Source organism: Panthera uncia, chromosome E1 (assembly GCF_023721935.1).
Source record: "Panthera uncia isolate 11264 chromosome E1, Puncia_PCG_1.0, whole genome shotgun sequence".
In the NCBI taxonomy this organism is placed as follows: domain Eukaryota; kingdom Metazoa; phylum Chordata; class Mammalia; order Carnivora; family Felidae; genus Panthera; species Panthera uncia.
This window is the reverse complement of record NC_064814.1, coordinates 52,196,856-52,214,832: the sequence shown is the minus strand read 5'-3', so window position 1 is coordinate 52,214,832 and position 17,977 is coordinate 52,196,856. Positions and strand designations below refer to the sequence as shown.

Sequence of the window (17,977 nt, the reverse complement as noted above, 5' to 3'; positions counted from 1 at the left end):
GCATGAACGGGGGAGGGGCAGAGAGAGAGGGAGACACAGAATCGGAAACAGGCTCCAGGCTCCGAGCCATCAGCCCAGAGCCTGACGCGGGGCTCGAACTCACGGACTGCGAGATCGTGACCTGGCTGAAGTCGGACGCTCAACCGACTGCGCCACCCAGGCGCCCCTTCAACTAACATTTTAATTTTGATTTAATTTTTTTAATCTTTATTTACTTTCGAGAGGCAGAGAGACAGAGTGCGAGCGGGGGAGGAACAGAGAGAGAGGGAGACACAGAATCCGAAGCAGGCTCTAGGCTCTGAGCTGCCAGCACAGAGCTCGACGCAGGGCTCGAACCCACGAACCGCGAGATCATGACCTGAGCTGAAGTTGGACACTCAACCGACTTGAGCCACCCAGGCGCCCCTCATTTTTATTTTTAATAGCAGCACATCATTCTACCACCTAGTTAATATTCCTCTGTTGGGCATTTAACTTGCTTCCAAATTTTTTCTGTTAAAAATGTAATTTGCACATACATTTATTAATTTATCTGATTATCTCCCCAGGCTAAATACCTGGGAGTGGAATTCGTGAACCAAAACATATGAATATTTCTTGGGGCGGCTGGGTGGCTCAGTCAGTTGAGCGTCCCACTTCAGCTCAGGTCCTGATCTCGTGGTCTGTAAGTTCGAGCCCCACATCGGGCTCTTGTGCAGGCAGCTCTGAGCCTGGAGCCTGCTTCACATTCTGTGTCTCCCTCTCTCTCTGTGTCTCTCTGTCTCAAAGGTGAATAAACATTAAAAAAAAAAAAACCACAACATATCAATATTAAAGTTCTTGCCAAAGAATTCATATTGTGAGATGTCTGTACTGAATGTGCCAGAAAATTGGAGGAGGAGCCAAGATGGCAGAACAGCATGGAAGTTTTTTGCGTGTCTCACGTCCGTGAAATACAGCCAGACCAACACTAAACCATCCCGAATGTGTGTACCAATCTACTGCCAGAAGCAGTGCGCTAAGGCAGCATTTATCAAACATCGACGTGCACACTGAGTCACCTGGGGCTCTGGATAAAATATAGGTCCTGATTCAGTAGGTTATGGGGAGGGGATCTGAGCCTCTGCATTTCTAGCATGTTCCCAGATGCTGTTGGTGCTGCTGGTCCAAGGACCACATTTGGAATAGCAAGGTGTTTTAAGAGCTTTCTTTAAAAATATTTTTATTTGAGGGGTGCCTGGGTGGCTCAGTCAGTTAAGCATCAGACTCCTGATTTCGGCTCAGGTCATGATCTTGCGGTTCATGAGTTCGAGCCCTGCATCGGGCTCTGTGCTGACAGCTCGGAGCCTGGAGCCTGCTTCGGATTCTGTGTCTCCCTCTCTCTCTGCCCCTCCCCCACTCATGTTTTCTCTCTCTTTCTTTCTCTGTCTCTCTGTCAAAAATAAATAAACATTAATTTTTTTTAAATGTATCTTTTGTTTGTGAAGCATTGGAGAATGTCCATGACCCATTTTGGGGTGTTGGTTTATTTGGGGGGCGTTATTAAGCACATTTGGTGCATTGAGCTTTACTGACATTTTATTATTTGCCCTGCAATTTTTTTTGTCTGAGATTGCTATCTGCGTTTGCATTTTCTTTTTGGTGTTTTTGACTTATAGGAGTTTTTGTTTGTTTTAATTTGAAAGCATGAGCAGAGAGAGAGAGAGAGAGAGAGAGAAAGAGAAAGAATCTTAAGCAGGCTCCACACTCAACACAGAGCCCAACACGGAGCTCGATCCCACAACCCTGGGTTCATGACCTGAGCTGAAATCAAGAGTGGGGCGCTCAACTGACCGAGCCACCCAGGCGCCCTGGAGTTTTTGATTTTTGCTGTCAGTATTTTTATGATCACTTTCTTGGCTTTCAGGCTCAAAAGATCTTTCCCTACAGAATATCAGAAGAGTATTTCCCTTCCCTATATAGTCTTCTAGCTGTTTTATGGCATTAACATTTAGATATTTAATGTTTCCTGTTTTAATTACAAAAGTAATATCTTATGTGAAATATTTAGGGGCTAGAGATAAGGAGAACCATTGTTAACATTTTGGGCTATCGTTAGCCGTATATTTTCATCTGCAAGCATAGTTTAAACACACACACGCACACACACACAAAGGCACCTTGGTGGCTCAGCTGGTTAAGTGTCCAACTTCAGCTCAGGTCATGATCACACCGTTTGTGGGTTCAAGCCCTGCGTCGGGCTCTGTGCTGACAGCTCAGAGCCTGGAGCCTGCTTCGGATTCTGTGTCTCCCTCTCTTTCTGCCCCTCCCCCACTCACACTCTGTCTGTCTGTCTGTCTGTCTCTCTCTCTCATCCAGCAATTCGCACTATTTTTCACTTAATAATATACCATAAACAATTATTCATTATTGTATGTCAACAAATACATATAGTATCAGTCTTAAGGGATTTAGACATTCCATCATTTGTAGGCACTGTCATTAATTTAGTTCCTGTATTTTTAAGTATCTGTAGTTTATAATTTATGAACATTATAAAAAATGCAAGGATGAAATAATTAGATGTGAATCCACATAATAATAATAGCAAACGCTTACACCACAGTTACCATTTGTGAGACACTATTCCAAGCACTTTACAAATTTTCAGCCACTTTAAGCCTCACAAAACCACATAAGGTATGATTCTCTCCATTTTATAGAAAGGGAACCAAGGCACGGAGTGATCACTGAGCTGGTAAGAGGCAAGGTCAGGATTTGAATCTATGTTCTTTTCTCCGTACATACTCTCTGTCTCAGTATATCCAGCCAGTTACTAAAATTAGGACAAAAGTGTTCATGTAGAACCATGGATCTCAAAAACTGGTCCAAGGACCAGTGATATCAGCATCCCCTGGGAACCCGTTAAAAATGCACATTCTCGGGGTGCCTGGGTGGCTCAGCTGGTTAAGTGTCCAACTTCAGCTCAGGTCATGACCTCACAGTTTGTGAGTTCGAGCCCCACGTCTGGCTCTGTGCTGACAGCTCGGAGCCTGGAGCCTGCTTGGGATTCTGTGTCTCCCTCTCTCTCCGCCCCTCCCCTGTTCACGCTCTGTCTCTCAATAATAAATAAATGTTTAAAAAAAAATTTTTAAATGCACATTCTCGGGGCACCCGTGTGGCTCAGCCAGTTAGGCTTCTGACTCTTGATCTCAGCTCAGGTCTTGATCTCAGGGTCATGAGTCCCAGCCCCGAAATGGGTCCCTCACTGGGAGTGGAGCCTACTTAAAAAAAAAAAAAAATGCAGGGGCGCCTGAGGGTGGGTTAGTTGGTTAAGCATCAGACTCTTGACTTGACTCATGATCTCACAACTGGTGAGTTCGAGCCCCCATTGGACTCAGTGCTGGCAGTTGGGAGCCTGCTTGGGATTCTGTCTCTCTTTCCTTCTCTCTCTGCCCCTCCCCCACCTCAAAATAAATAACTTAAAAATATAAAAGTAAAAAGTAATTAATTAAAAAAATACACATTCTCAGCCCTTCACCCCCACCCCAGCGCCACTGAAGCAGAAACTCAAGGCTGGGGCCGGGGTGTCTGTGCTGTAGTCTGAGGACCAGTGGTTCGGGCACGTGCTCGGGTTGGAGCACTAGGGACAGAGAGAGCCTGGTAGGGAGAGTGCACTCACCTAGGAGCGGAAGACCAGGAGTCTCCACCTGCTTTGGGATGATGGGTTGCCGGCTGATGGCCAAACCCAGGCAGAGATCAGTTTTCTCATCTACAAAATGGGGACAAGGACCAGGCTAGGGCTTGGAGGCTAATAGAGTAGGTGACCCCTATGGTTCATGTGAGCTCTGCATTTCGAGCATTCTGGGATGCTAATTTAAAGCTAATGTAATAAGGGGCGCCTGGGTGGCTCCGAAGGTTAAGCCTCCGACTTCGGCTCAGCTCACGATCTCACAGTTCGTGAGTTCCAGCCCTGCATCGGGCTCTGTGCTGATGGCTCAGAGCCTGCAGCCTGCTTCGGATTCCGTGTCTCCCTCTCTCTCCGCCTCCCCCGCTCGCATTCTGTCTCTGTCTCTCTTGAAAATAAATAAAACGTTAAAAAATCTTTTCAAAACAAAACCTAATGTAATAAGAAATTAAAAATAAATAAGTCACTGTCCCTCAACAGCTCACTCACCACGCCCTGGTCTCCCTGCAGGTGTCCGAGTTGAGACAGCAGCTTCGCCTCCGGGGCCTGCCGGTGTCTGGGACCAAGACGGCGCTCATGGACCGGCTGCGGCCCTTCCAGGACTGTTCGGGGACCCCTGTGCCCAGCTTCGGTGACATCACGACGGTCACCTTCCCCGTGACGCCCAGCAGCGCGCTGCCCGGCTACCAGCCCTCCCCGCCCGCCAGCGCCTTACCCAACGGCTTGTACCACTTCGGCAGCACCAGCTCAAGCCCCCCAATCTCGCCCGCCTCCTCCGACCTGTCGGCCGCGGGGTCCCTGCCGGACACCTTCAACGACGCGTCCCCGTCCCTCTGCCTGCACCCGTCCCCGGCCCCCGCGTGCGCCGAGGAGAGCCCACTGGGCGGCCTGGGCGCGGGGCCCCCGGCCCCCGAGCTGGACGCGCCGGACTCGGAGAAGGACAAGATGCTGGTGGAGAAGCAGAAGGTGATCAACGAGCTCACCTGGAAGCTACAGCAGGAGCAGCGGCACGTAGAGCAGTTGCGAATGCAGCTGCAGAAGCAGAAGAGGGGCCTCGGGCCCGAGAGGCCGCCCCCCTTCCTGGCCGTGCCCATCAAGCAGGAGGACGCCGTCCCCAGCTGTCCATTTGCGCCCCAGCCGAGACCTGGGAAGAGACCGGGCCCTGCTCCCTGCGCCTCCGAGGCCCCGGGCCGCCCCGACGCCCTCCCCTCCACGTTTCTCAGCCCCCAGTGCTCCCCTCAGCACTCCCCGCTGGGGGCCGTCCAAAGCCCCCAGCACATCAGCTTGCCCCCGTCCCCCAACAGCCATTACTTCCTTCCCTCTTCGTCGGGGGGCACGCAAGGAGAGGGTCACAGGGTCTCCTCACCTGTGGGCAGCCAGGCATGCGCGGCACAGGTAAGAACGCCTGGGCCCGGTGCACCCAGCTTTCTGCAAGTGGGGTGTGGCTTGGCAAGGCTAAAAAGCTGACTTTGCAAGTTTCGGTGGGAAGGGTTGACCAAAAGCAACTTCTGGACTCTGCCGCCGTCCCCAAGCCTTCACGGTGGACCGGACTCCCTTCTCTGAAATGGAGGTTGGCAAAATTGCCTTCTGGAGGGCTAGATAACGAGTGTTTTGGCTTTTCTGGGCCATGTTGGTCTCAACGGGACCCTTGTTGCATGAACTCAGACATCTGCAAGTGAGTGCATGTGGCTGTGTTCCAATAAAACTTTATTCACAAACGCAGGTGGTGGGCCAGATTGCCACAACCCCCGTTGTCAGGATTCCTTGGCATAGAGCCTTAGCGGGGGCCAAATCAATTCATCGAGAGAGCCAAAGCGGGGGAGCTACCAGACCTTACTATTCGTTGCATGTATTGGCTTGCATAGGGCAAATAGCTACTGACCACCTAGCATGTTGCAGCCCCTGTTCTGGTCTGTCTCTGGTCTGAACTAGCCAAACAAAAATCCCTGCTCTCGTGGGAAGACAGACAGTAAATAAAATAAACCGGTAAACTATACAACATAGTAGAACAGGATACATCAGGTGGAGAAAAAGGAGGCTGGGATGGTGGGACATTTGCAGATTTGCAACTTTAAGTCAAAGGTCCAGGACCATTCGAGCAAATCTTTGAAGGAGGTAAGGGAGAAAGCCTTGTGAATATTTGGGGTGAAGGTGTTACAGGCAAAGGAAAGACAGCAAGCCTAAGGGCCGTGAGGTGGGGGAATGCGTGGAATGTTCAAGAATCGGAAGGAAGGCCCGTGTGGCCAAAGCGGAATGAGACGCAGTTGTAGAGACAGCTTACGGGAGGAAATAGTTCAAAGACTAGACCAAGGTGATCATCAGAGACTTTCCTTGTCCGTGAAGCTAACGAATTATTGGGGAAGTCTACCGAAGTCTACCTGAGAAAGAAACTTACATCATCAAAAGTTCTGAAATCGGTGAGAAAGAAAATAGGAAGAAGACTCACATTGGTGACCAGTGTTAACAAGCATGCGTCTGAGTAATCTCGTTAATTTTCACCATGACCTCATGCGCTCTAATTCCTTTTCCTTTCTTTGCCACAGTTTACAAAGCACTCTTTGAGGATATGAACAGTTACACGATATTACATGATAAAAAGATAAAGAACAATATAGAATAACATGGCTGATCTGGGCTTATGGCAGTTAAATGCTGCACAAAGCACTGGGGAAGGCAGGGGGAAGTGGGTTGGTCACGAAGGGCTAGAAAGGTCCAGGAAGGTTTTTGCAAAGGGGTTGGACTCAATGAGAAGTGTAGACTTAAAAAAGGAAAGTTGGGGGCGCCTGGGTGGCTCAGTCGGTTAAGCGTCCAACTTTGGCTCAGGTCACGATCTCATGGTCTGTGGGTTCGAGCCCTGCATTGCGCTCTGTGCTGACAGCTCAGAGCCTGAAGCTTGCTTTGGATTCTGTGTCTCTCTCTTTCTCTGCCACTCACGCTCTGTCTCTCTCTTTCTCAAAAAATCATTTTTGAGAATGAATACTTTAAAAAAATTTTTTAAACGAAAAAGGAAAGTTGGGAAAAGAACATTCCATGTAGGAAAAGGTAGGGAGGTACCATGCACAGGGCACACAGAGGGAAGTCCGTGGCAGTTACTGGAATACAGGCAGAAAGAAATAGTACCTGACCTGGTTTCGGGTGGAGACCCTACACGGTGGATGCAGGGGAGGCATGGAAAGTTTTTGAGCAGGAGGTGATGTGCACAAAGCCAGAATTGAGACATTGATCGTGGGATTAAGGGAGGTTTGAAAAGCTAAAACACCAGGGCAGGGACCAGGAGTCTCAGCAAATGTTGTCCAGTATGCTGCTGGTGACCAATGAACTCATTGCTTCTTCCTTTCAGAACTCAGGGGCACATGAGGGCCATCCTCCAAGCTTCTCTCCCCAGCCTTCCAGCCTCCACCCCCCTTTCTCTGGAACCCAAGCAGACAGCAATCATGGCGCTGGGGGCAATCCTTGTCCCAAAAGCCCAGGTGTCCAGCAAAAGGTAGGCACCTGGACAAAGGTCTAAACTTTGCCTCTTCCCTCTTCTGTGGACTCGTCCTCCAAATGATGAGGCTCAAAGGCAGAAATAAATGGGGTGGCTCAGTGAGTTAAGCATCTAACTCTTCATTTCCGCTCAGGTCATGGTCTCACGACTGTGAGATAGAACCCAGGCTCTGTAAGGTCGGGCTCCACACTGGGCATGGGGCCTGGGATTCTCTCTCTCTCTTTTCCCTTCTCCCTACTTGTGCGTTCTCTCTGTCTCTCTCTCTCTCTCTCTCTCTCAATTAAAAAAAAATTTTAATATCTAAAAAAATTGGGGTGGGGGTGCCTGGTTGACTCCATTGGTTAAGCCTCCAACTTCGGCTCAGGTCATGATCTCACAGTTTGTCAGGTCAAGCCCCATATTGGGCTCTCTGCTGTCAGCATGGAGCCTGCTTCAGATCCTCTGTCCCCCTCTCTCTCTGCCCCTCCCTGCCACATGCTTTCCCCTCTCTCAAAACTAAATAAAACATTAAAAAAAAAAATAATAGAGGAACTCCTGGGTGGCTCAGTTGGTTAAATGTCCGACTTCGGCTCAGGTCATGATCTCACCGTCAGTGAGTTGGAGCCCCGTGTCAGGCTCTGTGCTGACAGCTCGGAGCCTGGAGCTTGCTTCCAATTCCGTGTCTCCCTCTCTCTGCCCCTCCCCCCTCCTCTCAAAAATAAACATTTAAAAATTAAAAACAAATTATAATAAAATAAAAATTTCACAAAAGGCAGACATAAACGACATTTCGATAAAAACAAATCCACTTGGAAGAGAGTGAAATGGATGTACAGATATAAATTAGGGTGTTCCAGGGAACCATTTCCTGGGGTCATTCTAGAAATCATGAGGACTAAAATGAGCACGGTATGTTTGTGAAACAACATGCATGGCAGACAAATCAGTTTCCATGGAGTTGAAGATTGGCATAGAGGCATGCGGGAAAACAGTGCTTGAGAAAGAGGAAGGTATGTGGATCTGTGGAAAGGTCTAGAAAGGTGCAGAGAATTCGAATCACAGTGCAGTCTCTCGGTGGAAAAAGGCAGAGGTGGTACATACCAGCAGGTGGAAATCAGGGATGTGAGAGAGCCAGGATATGGGAAGTCCCAAGGACTAAGGAAGAGGTAATAAGGAGGCCAACAAGATGGCCACCATACAGAAGTGCTACCTGCCACAAGTATGGACAGGGCGTCCTTTGGAGACAGAGACCCTGAAATGGCCCAGGCACTGCATAGAACATGGAGCCCACAGTACACAAGGCTGGTCCCTGAAGAGCTACCCCAACAATGTCTCCACCTCTCTGCAAATGCACCAGTTAGGAATGAAATGTCCTGAGGGGGTAAAGTACTCTGGGAATTCCTGGGTGACTTCTTCCTGTTGGACTGGACTCTTACTTTATTTCCTTTGCTCCTAACCAAAGGTGGTTCACTCTAGAGGGGGAAAAGAATCTGTTGGGCTCCTGGGTGACTCAGTTAAGCCTCCGACTAAGATCAAGGCTCAGGTCATGATCTCACAGTTTGTGGGTTCAAGCCCCACATTGGGCTCTGTTCTGACAGCTCAGAGCCTGGAGCCTGCTTCAGATTCTGTGTCTCCTTCTCTCTCTGCCCCTTCCCCACTTACACTCTGTCTTTCTGTCTCTCAAAAATGGATAAACATTTAAAAAAATGGAAAAGAAGAATCTGCAAGGTTCCCATCGTGTCATGTCTCCAGAAATATGTCCACGATGATATGTACTATTAATACACTGGGGTTGTTTTCTAAGCCTTGGCTCTTTTTTTCCACTCAAATCAATTCTTTCTCAAAATTTAGCTTGGAGTTTATAAAACAGAAGCAGTCCCATTTCTTCTTTTTTTCAGAAGTTTAAAAGCTGTATTTTTTTTCATATTATTATTATCTTAATAGAATTTATTGTCAAGTTGGCTAACAGACAGTGTAGACAGTGTGCTTTTGATTTGGGGGGTAGATTCCCGTGATTCATCGCTTACATACGACAGCCAGTGCTCATCCCAACAAGTGCCCTCCTCAATGCCCATCACCCATTCTCCCCTCTCCCCTGCCTCCCCCTGCCATCAACCCTCAGTTTGTTCTCTGTATTTAAGAGTCTCTTATGGTTTGCCTCCCTCTCTCCTGTAACTATTTTTCCCTCCTTCCCTTCCCCCATGGTCTTCTGTTAAGTTTCTCAAGTTCCACACATGAGTGAAAACACACAGTATCTTCCTCTGACTGACTTATTTCACTCAGCCTAATACCCTCCAGTTCCATCCACGTTGCTGCAAATGGCAGGATTTCATTCTTTCTCATCACCGAGTAATATTCCATTGTATATAGAAACCACATCTTCTTTATCCGTTCGTCAGTTGATGGACATTTAGGCTCTTTCCTTAATTTGGCTATTGTTGAAAGCACGAAGCAGTCCCATCTCTGACCCTTGAGTTGACTTATCTTTTTCTGCATCGTACTCCCACAGATGGCTGGTCTGCACTCTTCTGACAAGACAGGGCCAAAGTTTTCAATTCCTTCCCCTCCTTTTTCCAAGCCAACATCAGCAGTTCCAGAGATAACACAGCCTCCGTCATACGAAGATGCAGTAAAGCAGGTAACTACAAGTTTTGTTCTCTGTAGAGAAACAGGTTGCCTAAATGGGTGTTGTTTCTCATTATTCAACTTCGGGCAGTCTTAGGTGCCGACATTGAGTGCATTGGTGCCCCCCTACCAGGATGGGCAGAGTTTCTAGATGCTACTTGTAGAAAGGTAGTGCATGTACAGTAAAACCTTGGATTGCAAGTAACTTGCTGTGCGAGTGTTCCATAAGACGAGCAAACATGGCTAATAAATTTTAACTTGATAAACGAGCCATGTCTTGCAATACGAGTAGTATGTGACCCTGAACGTCACATGATCACAACTGAGCCAATGGTTCTTCTCTCTCTCTCTCTCTGTCTCTCTCTGTCTCTCTCTCTCTCTCTCTCTCTCTCTCTCTCTCTCCCTGTCTCTGTCTCTGTCTCTCTCTCTCTCTGCAGGATTGTGGGTGATCATCTCCCATGCTCGGATGCTTTGTCTCAGTTCACAGTGTTTGGCAGAAAGTGATTTTCCAGAACGTTGGAAGGTGCCCACAACTGGCATTAATGTATTTTTTGTCACTTTGAGGCACCTATGGACAGTCCTTTGCTTTTCCATCCAAGAGCGAGCCTAGGAATGCTGTGCTCCATTCTAGGTCAGGCTGCCTGCAGATAGAGACCCTTTCCTCTGCTGCCTTATGGCCAATTACACTAAATACAGTATAAGACAAGAGTTTATTAATACTGTACTGTGGTCAACTTCCGTTAGTGATAGTGAAAGTCGTCCTACGCAGTAACCCTCCTCTCTCTCGTCTCCCTCACACCAGCCACGAGGGTTTTGAAAGTAAGTGCAGGTGAATTTGTTTATTTTCCTTTATATTTTATATTCTCTTTATTATTTTGTATTATATTACAGTATTGTAACCATTTTTACATGAATATTTTTGGGTTGTGGGACAAATCGTCTGAGTTTCCATCATTTCTTGTGGGGAAATTCGCTTTGATATTACAAGTGCTTTGGATGACAAGCATGTTTCCAGAACAAATTGTGCTCGCAAACCAAGGTTTGACTGTATATAGAAGGCTGACAGAGAAGAGGCTGGACTGGGCTTAGTACCAACGCCAGGTGCCTGGACTTGGTACTGCCAACAGCCATCTGTCACTGCCACTAAGGTTGGACAAGTTCTCAACTTCCCTTATGTGAAATAGGGTCCCTATCTACTTTCTAAGGGTTCTCTATAGTGTATCACCGACTACATTTTCTAGGAACAGGATAGCTACTCAAATATTTGGGAGCAGTTGCCAGCCTGATACTTTGTGAGTTTCTTCTTAGTTTCAAAATCCAATGATCTTGGCAAAGTATTGATGACTGTTGTATACTCTACCATCATTTATGTTGGGAAATTTTCCAAATAAAAAGTAAAAACCAAAAGAGAAAGAGACAGAGAGAGAGAGAGAGAAAAGCACTAAATGATCTCACATTTCAAATGGTTTGAGCCTGGATGAAGTATCAGATGGCCCTTTGTATGTGCCCAACCTAGGAAGGACGGTCTACGTCAGCTGCCGCATGCTGGTGTCCCACAGAGCCAAATCGGCTTGTAGTTGAGTCTCACTTGGCTGCAAGAGTATTTTTAAATGTCAGGAGATTTTATGCAAAAAGTGGGCTTTCTCACTTCGGAAAAATGAGAGGATCTAACAATGGTGGAGCCACGTTTCTGCCAGAGGACAGTCGCCTGAAACAAAGTATCCACTGCGTCTTTGAACCACAGCATGGTTCCTGCATTTTATCCCTTCTTTCTTGTTCTATATTGGGCTCTTTTACATTACCTGTCAGACCCTGTGGACACCTCATGCCTCCTGGACTGGCAAACGATTCATTCTTTGAGCAGGGCTCCCATCCGTGTTGATTACTGATGCCTCTGTTTATTTCAGAGTGGGCTCTCAGGGGAGTGGGATACGTACGTGTCTCTCTTCCCCCCATTTCCTACCCCTGGTATCTGTCAGCACCAACTGATCCTTTATGGCTTCCAGAGAAAAGAAAATGGTCAAGCAAAGTGGACTTCCATCAACAAGACTCTACCGAATCATTCAGATGAACCATAGGGAAGGGGTGTGGACACTACATGTGTCAATGGGTTCCACAAGCTATTGTGATGATGCCCTAGGAAAGTATGAGCCACGTTCTTGGGCCACAACCACAGCACCCAAACAGGGAGCAAATCCAAGTCACTTCAGAGTGGCCAAAAACGGGTATACTATCTGTGGATTAAGATGCCTCGCTCCTGGGGGCGCCTGGGTGGCGCAGTCGGTTAAGCGTCCGACTTCAGCCAGGTCACGATCTCACGGTCCGTGAGTTTGAGCCCCGCGTCAGGCTCTGGGCTGATGGCTCGGAGCCTGGAGCCTGTTTCCGATTCTGTGTCTCCCTCTCTCTCTGCCCCTCCCCCGTTCATGCTATGTCTCTCTCTGTCCCAAAAATAAATTAAAAAACGTTGAAAAAAAAATTTTTTTAAAAAAAGATGCCTCGCTCCTGGAACGGAGGCCTCTCAAAGGACCGGACACGCTCTGAGGGATGCTGCTGGGAGCCCTCTGCCTTCTTGTCCCCTTCTCTTGTTGTAGTAAATTGTTTCATTCAGTCCTTTTCCTGTCTGAAATTAACCTTGAGCTTCAGTCGCACAGTCGGTTACCATCTTGCTCATGGCCGCTTCATTCACAAATGGTGGAAGCATCCCGTTAGTCTGCTGACAGATGAATGGTTATCCAAAATGCAGTGAACACACACAATTAATGCTAGTCAGGCCTAACAAGGAAAGGGATTCTGACAGGTATTGCAACATGGATGAGCCCAGAGGACATTATGCTCAGCGAAGTAAACCAGTAACCAAAGGAAATATACTGTGTGAATCCACTTATAAGAGGGATCTAGAGTTGTGAGATTCCTAGGCACAGGATGCAGAACCGAAGTTGTCAGGGGCTATGGGGAAGAGAATGGGGAGTTCGTGCTGAATGGGGACAGTTTCAGTTTGGGAAGATGAAAAGTTCTAGAGATGGATGGGGGTGAAGGTGGCACAATAACGTGACTGTAGAGGCACCTGGGTGGCTTGGTTGGTTAAGCGTCTGACTTTGGCTCAGGTCGTGATCTCGCAGTTTGTGAGTTCAAGCCCCGCGTCATGCTCTGTGCTGACAGCTCAGAGCCTGGAGCCTGTTTCAGATTCTTTCTTTCTCTCTCTCTCTCTCTCTCTCTCTCTCTCTCTCTCTCTCTCTCTGCCCCTCCACCACTCATGCTCTGTCTCTTTCTCTCAAAAATAAATAAAGGAAATAAATAAATAATGTGTCTGTAAGGTAGGCAATGTCACTGGACTGTCTGCTTGAAAAAACGATGAAGATGGTAAATTTTGTGTTGTGTGTATTTTTATCACAATTTGAGGGGGAAAAAAATACCCTAACCAAACCTAGTTCAAAAACCTGTAGTCCTGTTCCTAATGGTTTCCCACAGAAGAGGGAGCCAACCGTCTAACCTCTCCGTTCTCTTCTGCTTAATTTGCAACAGCAAGTGACTCGGAGTCAGCAGATAGATGATCTCCTGGATGTCCTCATTGAAAGTGGAGGTAAGACTGCCCGTCTTGCCCATTGGAACGCCCGGTACCTGCATGTGCTCTAGACAGTGGACCCTCAGGACCAAGGTCAGATGCTCACCAAAAGCCATGGATGGGTAGAATATCACTGCGTGGGAGCTCTCAGTCCACGCTGGAGTGGAGGAAAGAAGGCACAATGGATGATTTGTCCCCCTGCCCAAAGAACTTGCTCACCAATCATTTGACCCTATTTACCCCACTTCCCTAAGTGTTTTGCCTTGTGACTCCATTTCTCTTGGCTCTTCTAATCCCAGTCTCCCTATAACAAGAGAGCAGATAAAGCAAGTTTTGTGCCACGTCCTCGAAATGAAATTCAATCAGCGATCTCCCACTGGATGGTCTGTTCAGGTGCAGACATCATGCACGCTTGCAACAACACCAAAAAAAAAAAAAAATGATCAACGTGTTCTTTTGGGCTCCTTTGCAGTGATTCATTTATTAGCTTTTAAAAATGGGGGCGCCTGGGTGGCTCAGTCGGTTAGGCGTCTGACTCTTGATTTCGGTTCAGGTCATGACTTCATGGTTGGTCATGAGATTGAGCCCCTCATCGGACTCCAGGCTCAGCGTGGATTCTTAGGATTCTTGGAATTCTGTTTCTCCTTCTCTCTCTGCCCCTCCCCTTCTCACATGCATGCATGCATGCTCTCTCTCTCTCTCAAAATAACCATAAAAAAATAATAAAGTTTCTGAGAAGGAGTAGGCAGGCATTTACTGGCTCAATGCTGCACCAGACAAAGACTACCTTTATGGAGCTCGCAGTCTGGTAAGGGAGATGGAAAACAGGAGAGTGAACAGGCAGTTTCTCCATTGTGTGTAGCAAGAGTAAGAAGGAACAGATGGTCACAGGAGTCTGTATCTTTATAACTTTTGTGATGGAAAGATAAGAGGGACTATCAGACACCCCCCCCCATATTTCTTTTATTTATTTATTTTGGGGGAGAGCAGAGAGAGCAGGAAAGAGAGAATATCAAGCAGGCTCTGCACTGTCATCACAGAGCCTGACACGGGGCTCGAACCCACAAACCATGAGACCGTGAGCCAGAGTCAGACGTTTAATTGATTGAACCACCCAGGTGCCCCCACCCTTATATTTTTAATGAAGTGTATGGCCCAGTCAACAAAGGTGAGGGTGCAGGAGGGGAGCACGGGAGATTGAAGCACAGAAGAACAATCATGAATCAATCACAAATGAATGGAGTTTCCTAGAGAAACACAGTGGGATTGTTACGCTGTATTGAGTGCCAGCTGTAGGCTGGTCACCTTGAATCTAAAATGAGACCAGCCAGCTCTGTTGTGTCATTTTTCTCTTGCAACGAAGATTCATTCAGGTGTGGAGTTTTGCCAAGGGAATATGGGGCAAGGGGATTGAGCATATATGGGGCGCCTGAGTGGCTCAGTCGGTTAAGCATCCGACTTCGGTTTAGGTCATGATCTTATGGTTCGTGGAGCCTGCTTCGGATTCTGTGTCTCCCTGTCTCTCTGCCCCTCCCCCACTCGTGCTTGCCTCTCTCTCTCTCAAGGATGAATAAACATTAAAAAATAATTTTTTTTAAAGGTACTTTAGGGGCACCTGGGTGGCTCAGTCGGTTGAGCATCCAACTCTTGATTTTGGCTCAGGTCATGATCGTGGGATCGAGCCCTGTGTCAGGCTTCCAAGTTGATCATGGAGCCTGTTTGAGATTCTCTCTCTCCCTCTGTGCCCCCACCCCGTTGCACATTCTCTCTAAAAAATAAAATAAAAAGTACTTTAAGTCTATCCAGCTCTTAAAACCAAGATGGAGTCCTTCTATGTGACCTAAAATAAGTTGATTATCTTAATCACCAGGACCTGTTCCTTCCTTAATATTTATCTTGGGGCCAACGGGTCAAAACAGGTCAAAAAGCTAGAGATGGCCCTCGACCCCACTCTTGACTTTGTACCTCCAAATCTAAAACACACACTGTCAGGGCACCTGGGTGGCACAGTCAATTAAGCATCCAACTTCGGCTCAGGTCATGATCTCACGGTTCATGGGTTTGAGCCCCTTGTCAGGCTTTGTGCTGACAGCTCGGAGCCTGGAGCCTACTTTGGAGTCTGTGTCTCCCTCTCTCTCTCTGCCCCTCCCCTGCTCATGCTCTGTCTCTTAAAAGTAAACAAACGTTGGGGCACCTGGGTGGCTCAGTCAGTTGAGCGTCTGACTTCAGCTCGGGTCATGATCTCACAGTTCGTGGGTTCGAGCCCTGTGTCCGGCTCTGTGCTGACAGCTCAGAGCCTGGATGGAGCCTGCTTTGGATTCTGTGTCTCCCTCTCTCTCTGCTCCTCCCCGACTCACGTTCTGTCTCTCAAAAATAAATAAGCATTAAAAAAAAAAAGTAAACAAGCATTGAAAAAAAATTTTTTTAATAAAAATAAAGATCCCCGCTGTGTAACATCTCCATTGGTAGTAGTGTAACAATCCCCATTGTGTTTTGCCAACAGAAATGCCAGCTGATGCTAGGGAGGATCATTCATGTCTTCAAAAAGTCCCCAAGATAGCCGGGTCTTCCCGAAGCCCTAACGCCGCCCTCTCCAAACCCTCATCTTCAGGAGGCCAACTCTCCTTCGATCACTATGGTACCGACAGTGATGAGCACCTTGAAGTCTTATTAAATTCCCAGAGCCCCTTGGGGAAGGTGAGCGATGTGGCCCTTCTAAAAATCGGGCACGAAGAGCCTCCTTTTGACGGGATAATGGATGGATTCTCCGGGAAGGCAGCAGAAGACCTCTTCAGCGCGCACGAGATCTTGCCAGGCCCCCTCTCCCCGATGCAGACTCAGTTTTCACCTTCCTCTGCAGACAGCAGTGGGCTGCGGCTAAGCTTCACCGAATCTCCTTGGGAAACCATGGAGTGGCTGGACCTTACTCCACCCAGTTCTACACCAAGCTTCAGCTCCCTGGGCCCCAGCGGCCCCAGCATCTTTAACATTGATTTCTTGGACGTCACGGATCTCAATTTGAATTCCCCCATGGACCTTCATTTACAGCAGTGGTAGATAATGTCTGTTGAAGAGGTGCTTAGGCAGACCCATGGGGATGCCATGGGGGAAATCACACAACCAAAAACGCTCCTATCATCCAAAAGGAGGAAGAGGTAGGCGAGGAGAAGGAGGAGGAGGAGGAGGGGAGAAGGAGAAAATTGAAAAGACACGATGGAGACTTCTGTGACAGTCAACGAGAGCAAATAGGAGTCTTTAGATCTATGTAAAATGTAATATTTACCAACGTGCAGTAACTGTTCATGATTTCAGCTGTGCACTCAGATATGTGATTTCTGAGATCAAGAATGCCAAAAAAAAAAAAAAAAAAACCCTAAAATTCTTTCACTGCCTTTTCAAACACCAGTGTTTTTGTAGCCCATAATTTTTCTCAGGCATTGTTTGGGCGTGATCACGCTTCGTATGCTTTTCTCGTGAATTTATACTGTGGAAAGGAAATGTAGCTCTTTTGGAGTACAGGGAGTATAGCATAACCATCAAAGTTTCTGGAAGATTCACTCGGTGGTGGAGGCTGTGTTTCAGCACCCCCTTCCCTGTCTTTCCAAATAGAAGTCAGGCCCGACTTCAGTTGGGTGCTGGAGATAGAATAGAGGGACAGAGCCAACCCATTCCCAAGGAAGTGGAATCAACTCAGTGTCTCTTGGCCACAAAGCTGCCCCACTGGGGTGGTTCCAATTCTGGACCCAGGATTCCATGTGGCCACTGATAACAATGAACCTATGTTTGGTCCACCCAGAATTTCCCTCTTTCTCAACCAGTAGCCCAATCACTCCTGCTGTCTCTGTGATGATAAGCACCACAAAACAGCCAAGAACCTGAAAGCAAACAAAAACCAAAACCCCCTGCCATATGGAACATTCCCCAACACAACCCCCCTTTAGTTTCAAAGACTGGAGATGATCCCATGATCACATGGGAAGAACATCTCTAGCTTCGGGAAGCCATGGCGGGATCATTCAGACAAGCTATAGAGAACACTGTTTCACGTGTCATCAGAATAAACACCATGGATTACTATAGCCGGATGACTAATTATGGAGGTCCAACTTTTCTTGGAGGGTGGAAGGGGGCCCACCTGTCTTATCTTCCCCACTGCACTTTTCTTTCAAGATACCAATCTTTTCTTGCTCCCCTTTTGAAACTCCTTCTTTTTCTGCCCCAACTTGGAGAGGAGAGGACTCCAGATCTAACAAGGTGCCATACCCCTAATAAGCCATATTTTAAAAAGCTAAAACTCCAGGCTCTCCTGGAGAACTCATTCTCCGTATGCATAATTTGCTTCAAAAAGCCGAAAGAATGTCCTTGCAGTGAGCGGGGAAGGATAACCTTGGGGTCCTCCGTCCCAAAGCTCATTCTTCAGTCATTTGATTTACTGCAGTCATCAATTTGGGTGGTTCAGGGGAAATTGGAAATTATTACATTGTAAAAATAGATGTGAACGATATTTACCAGGAGAGAGAGGATTTCAGGTCTTGGTGGTGAAAGGAAACAGAGTCGCACATGGAAAACGAGGGAAGGAAGAAAGACAATTTTTCTCATGTGCGTTCCTCATTATCTTGTGCTTTTGCTGGGAGTTGTTTTCAGCTCAAGTGGCAAGGCAGTCTCTCTAAAGCTCACT

General features: G+C 47.4%; 1 protein-coding gene across 2 annotated transcripts in view; it reads left to right on the top strand.

Moving 5' to 3' along the window:
• MYOCD (myocardin) overlaps positions 1-17,378 on the top strand; it is a 108,494-nt gene extending 91,116 nt beyond the window's left edge. For both annotated transcript variants that reach the window (XM_049638086.1, XM_049638087.1), the window contains 5 exons: positions 4,157-5,041; positions 6,987-7,130; positions 9,622-9,750; positions 13,260-13,317; positions 15,803-17,378. In XM_049638086.1, the coding sequence (XP_049494043.1) occupies positions 4,157-5,041; positions 6,987-7,130; positions 9,622-9,750; positions 13,260-13,317; positions 15,803-16,356 (1,770 nt within the window). In that variant the 3' untranslated portion in view covers positions 16,357-17,378. The remainder of the gene's footprint in view (positions 1-4,156; positions 5,042-6,986; positions 7,131-9,621; positions 9,751-13,259; positions 13,318-15,802) is intronic.
• Positions 17,379-17,977: the final 599 nt, after the last annotated feature.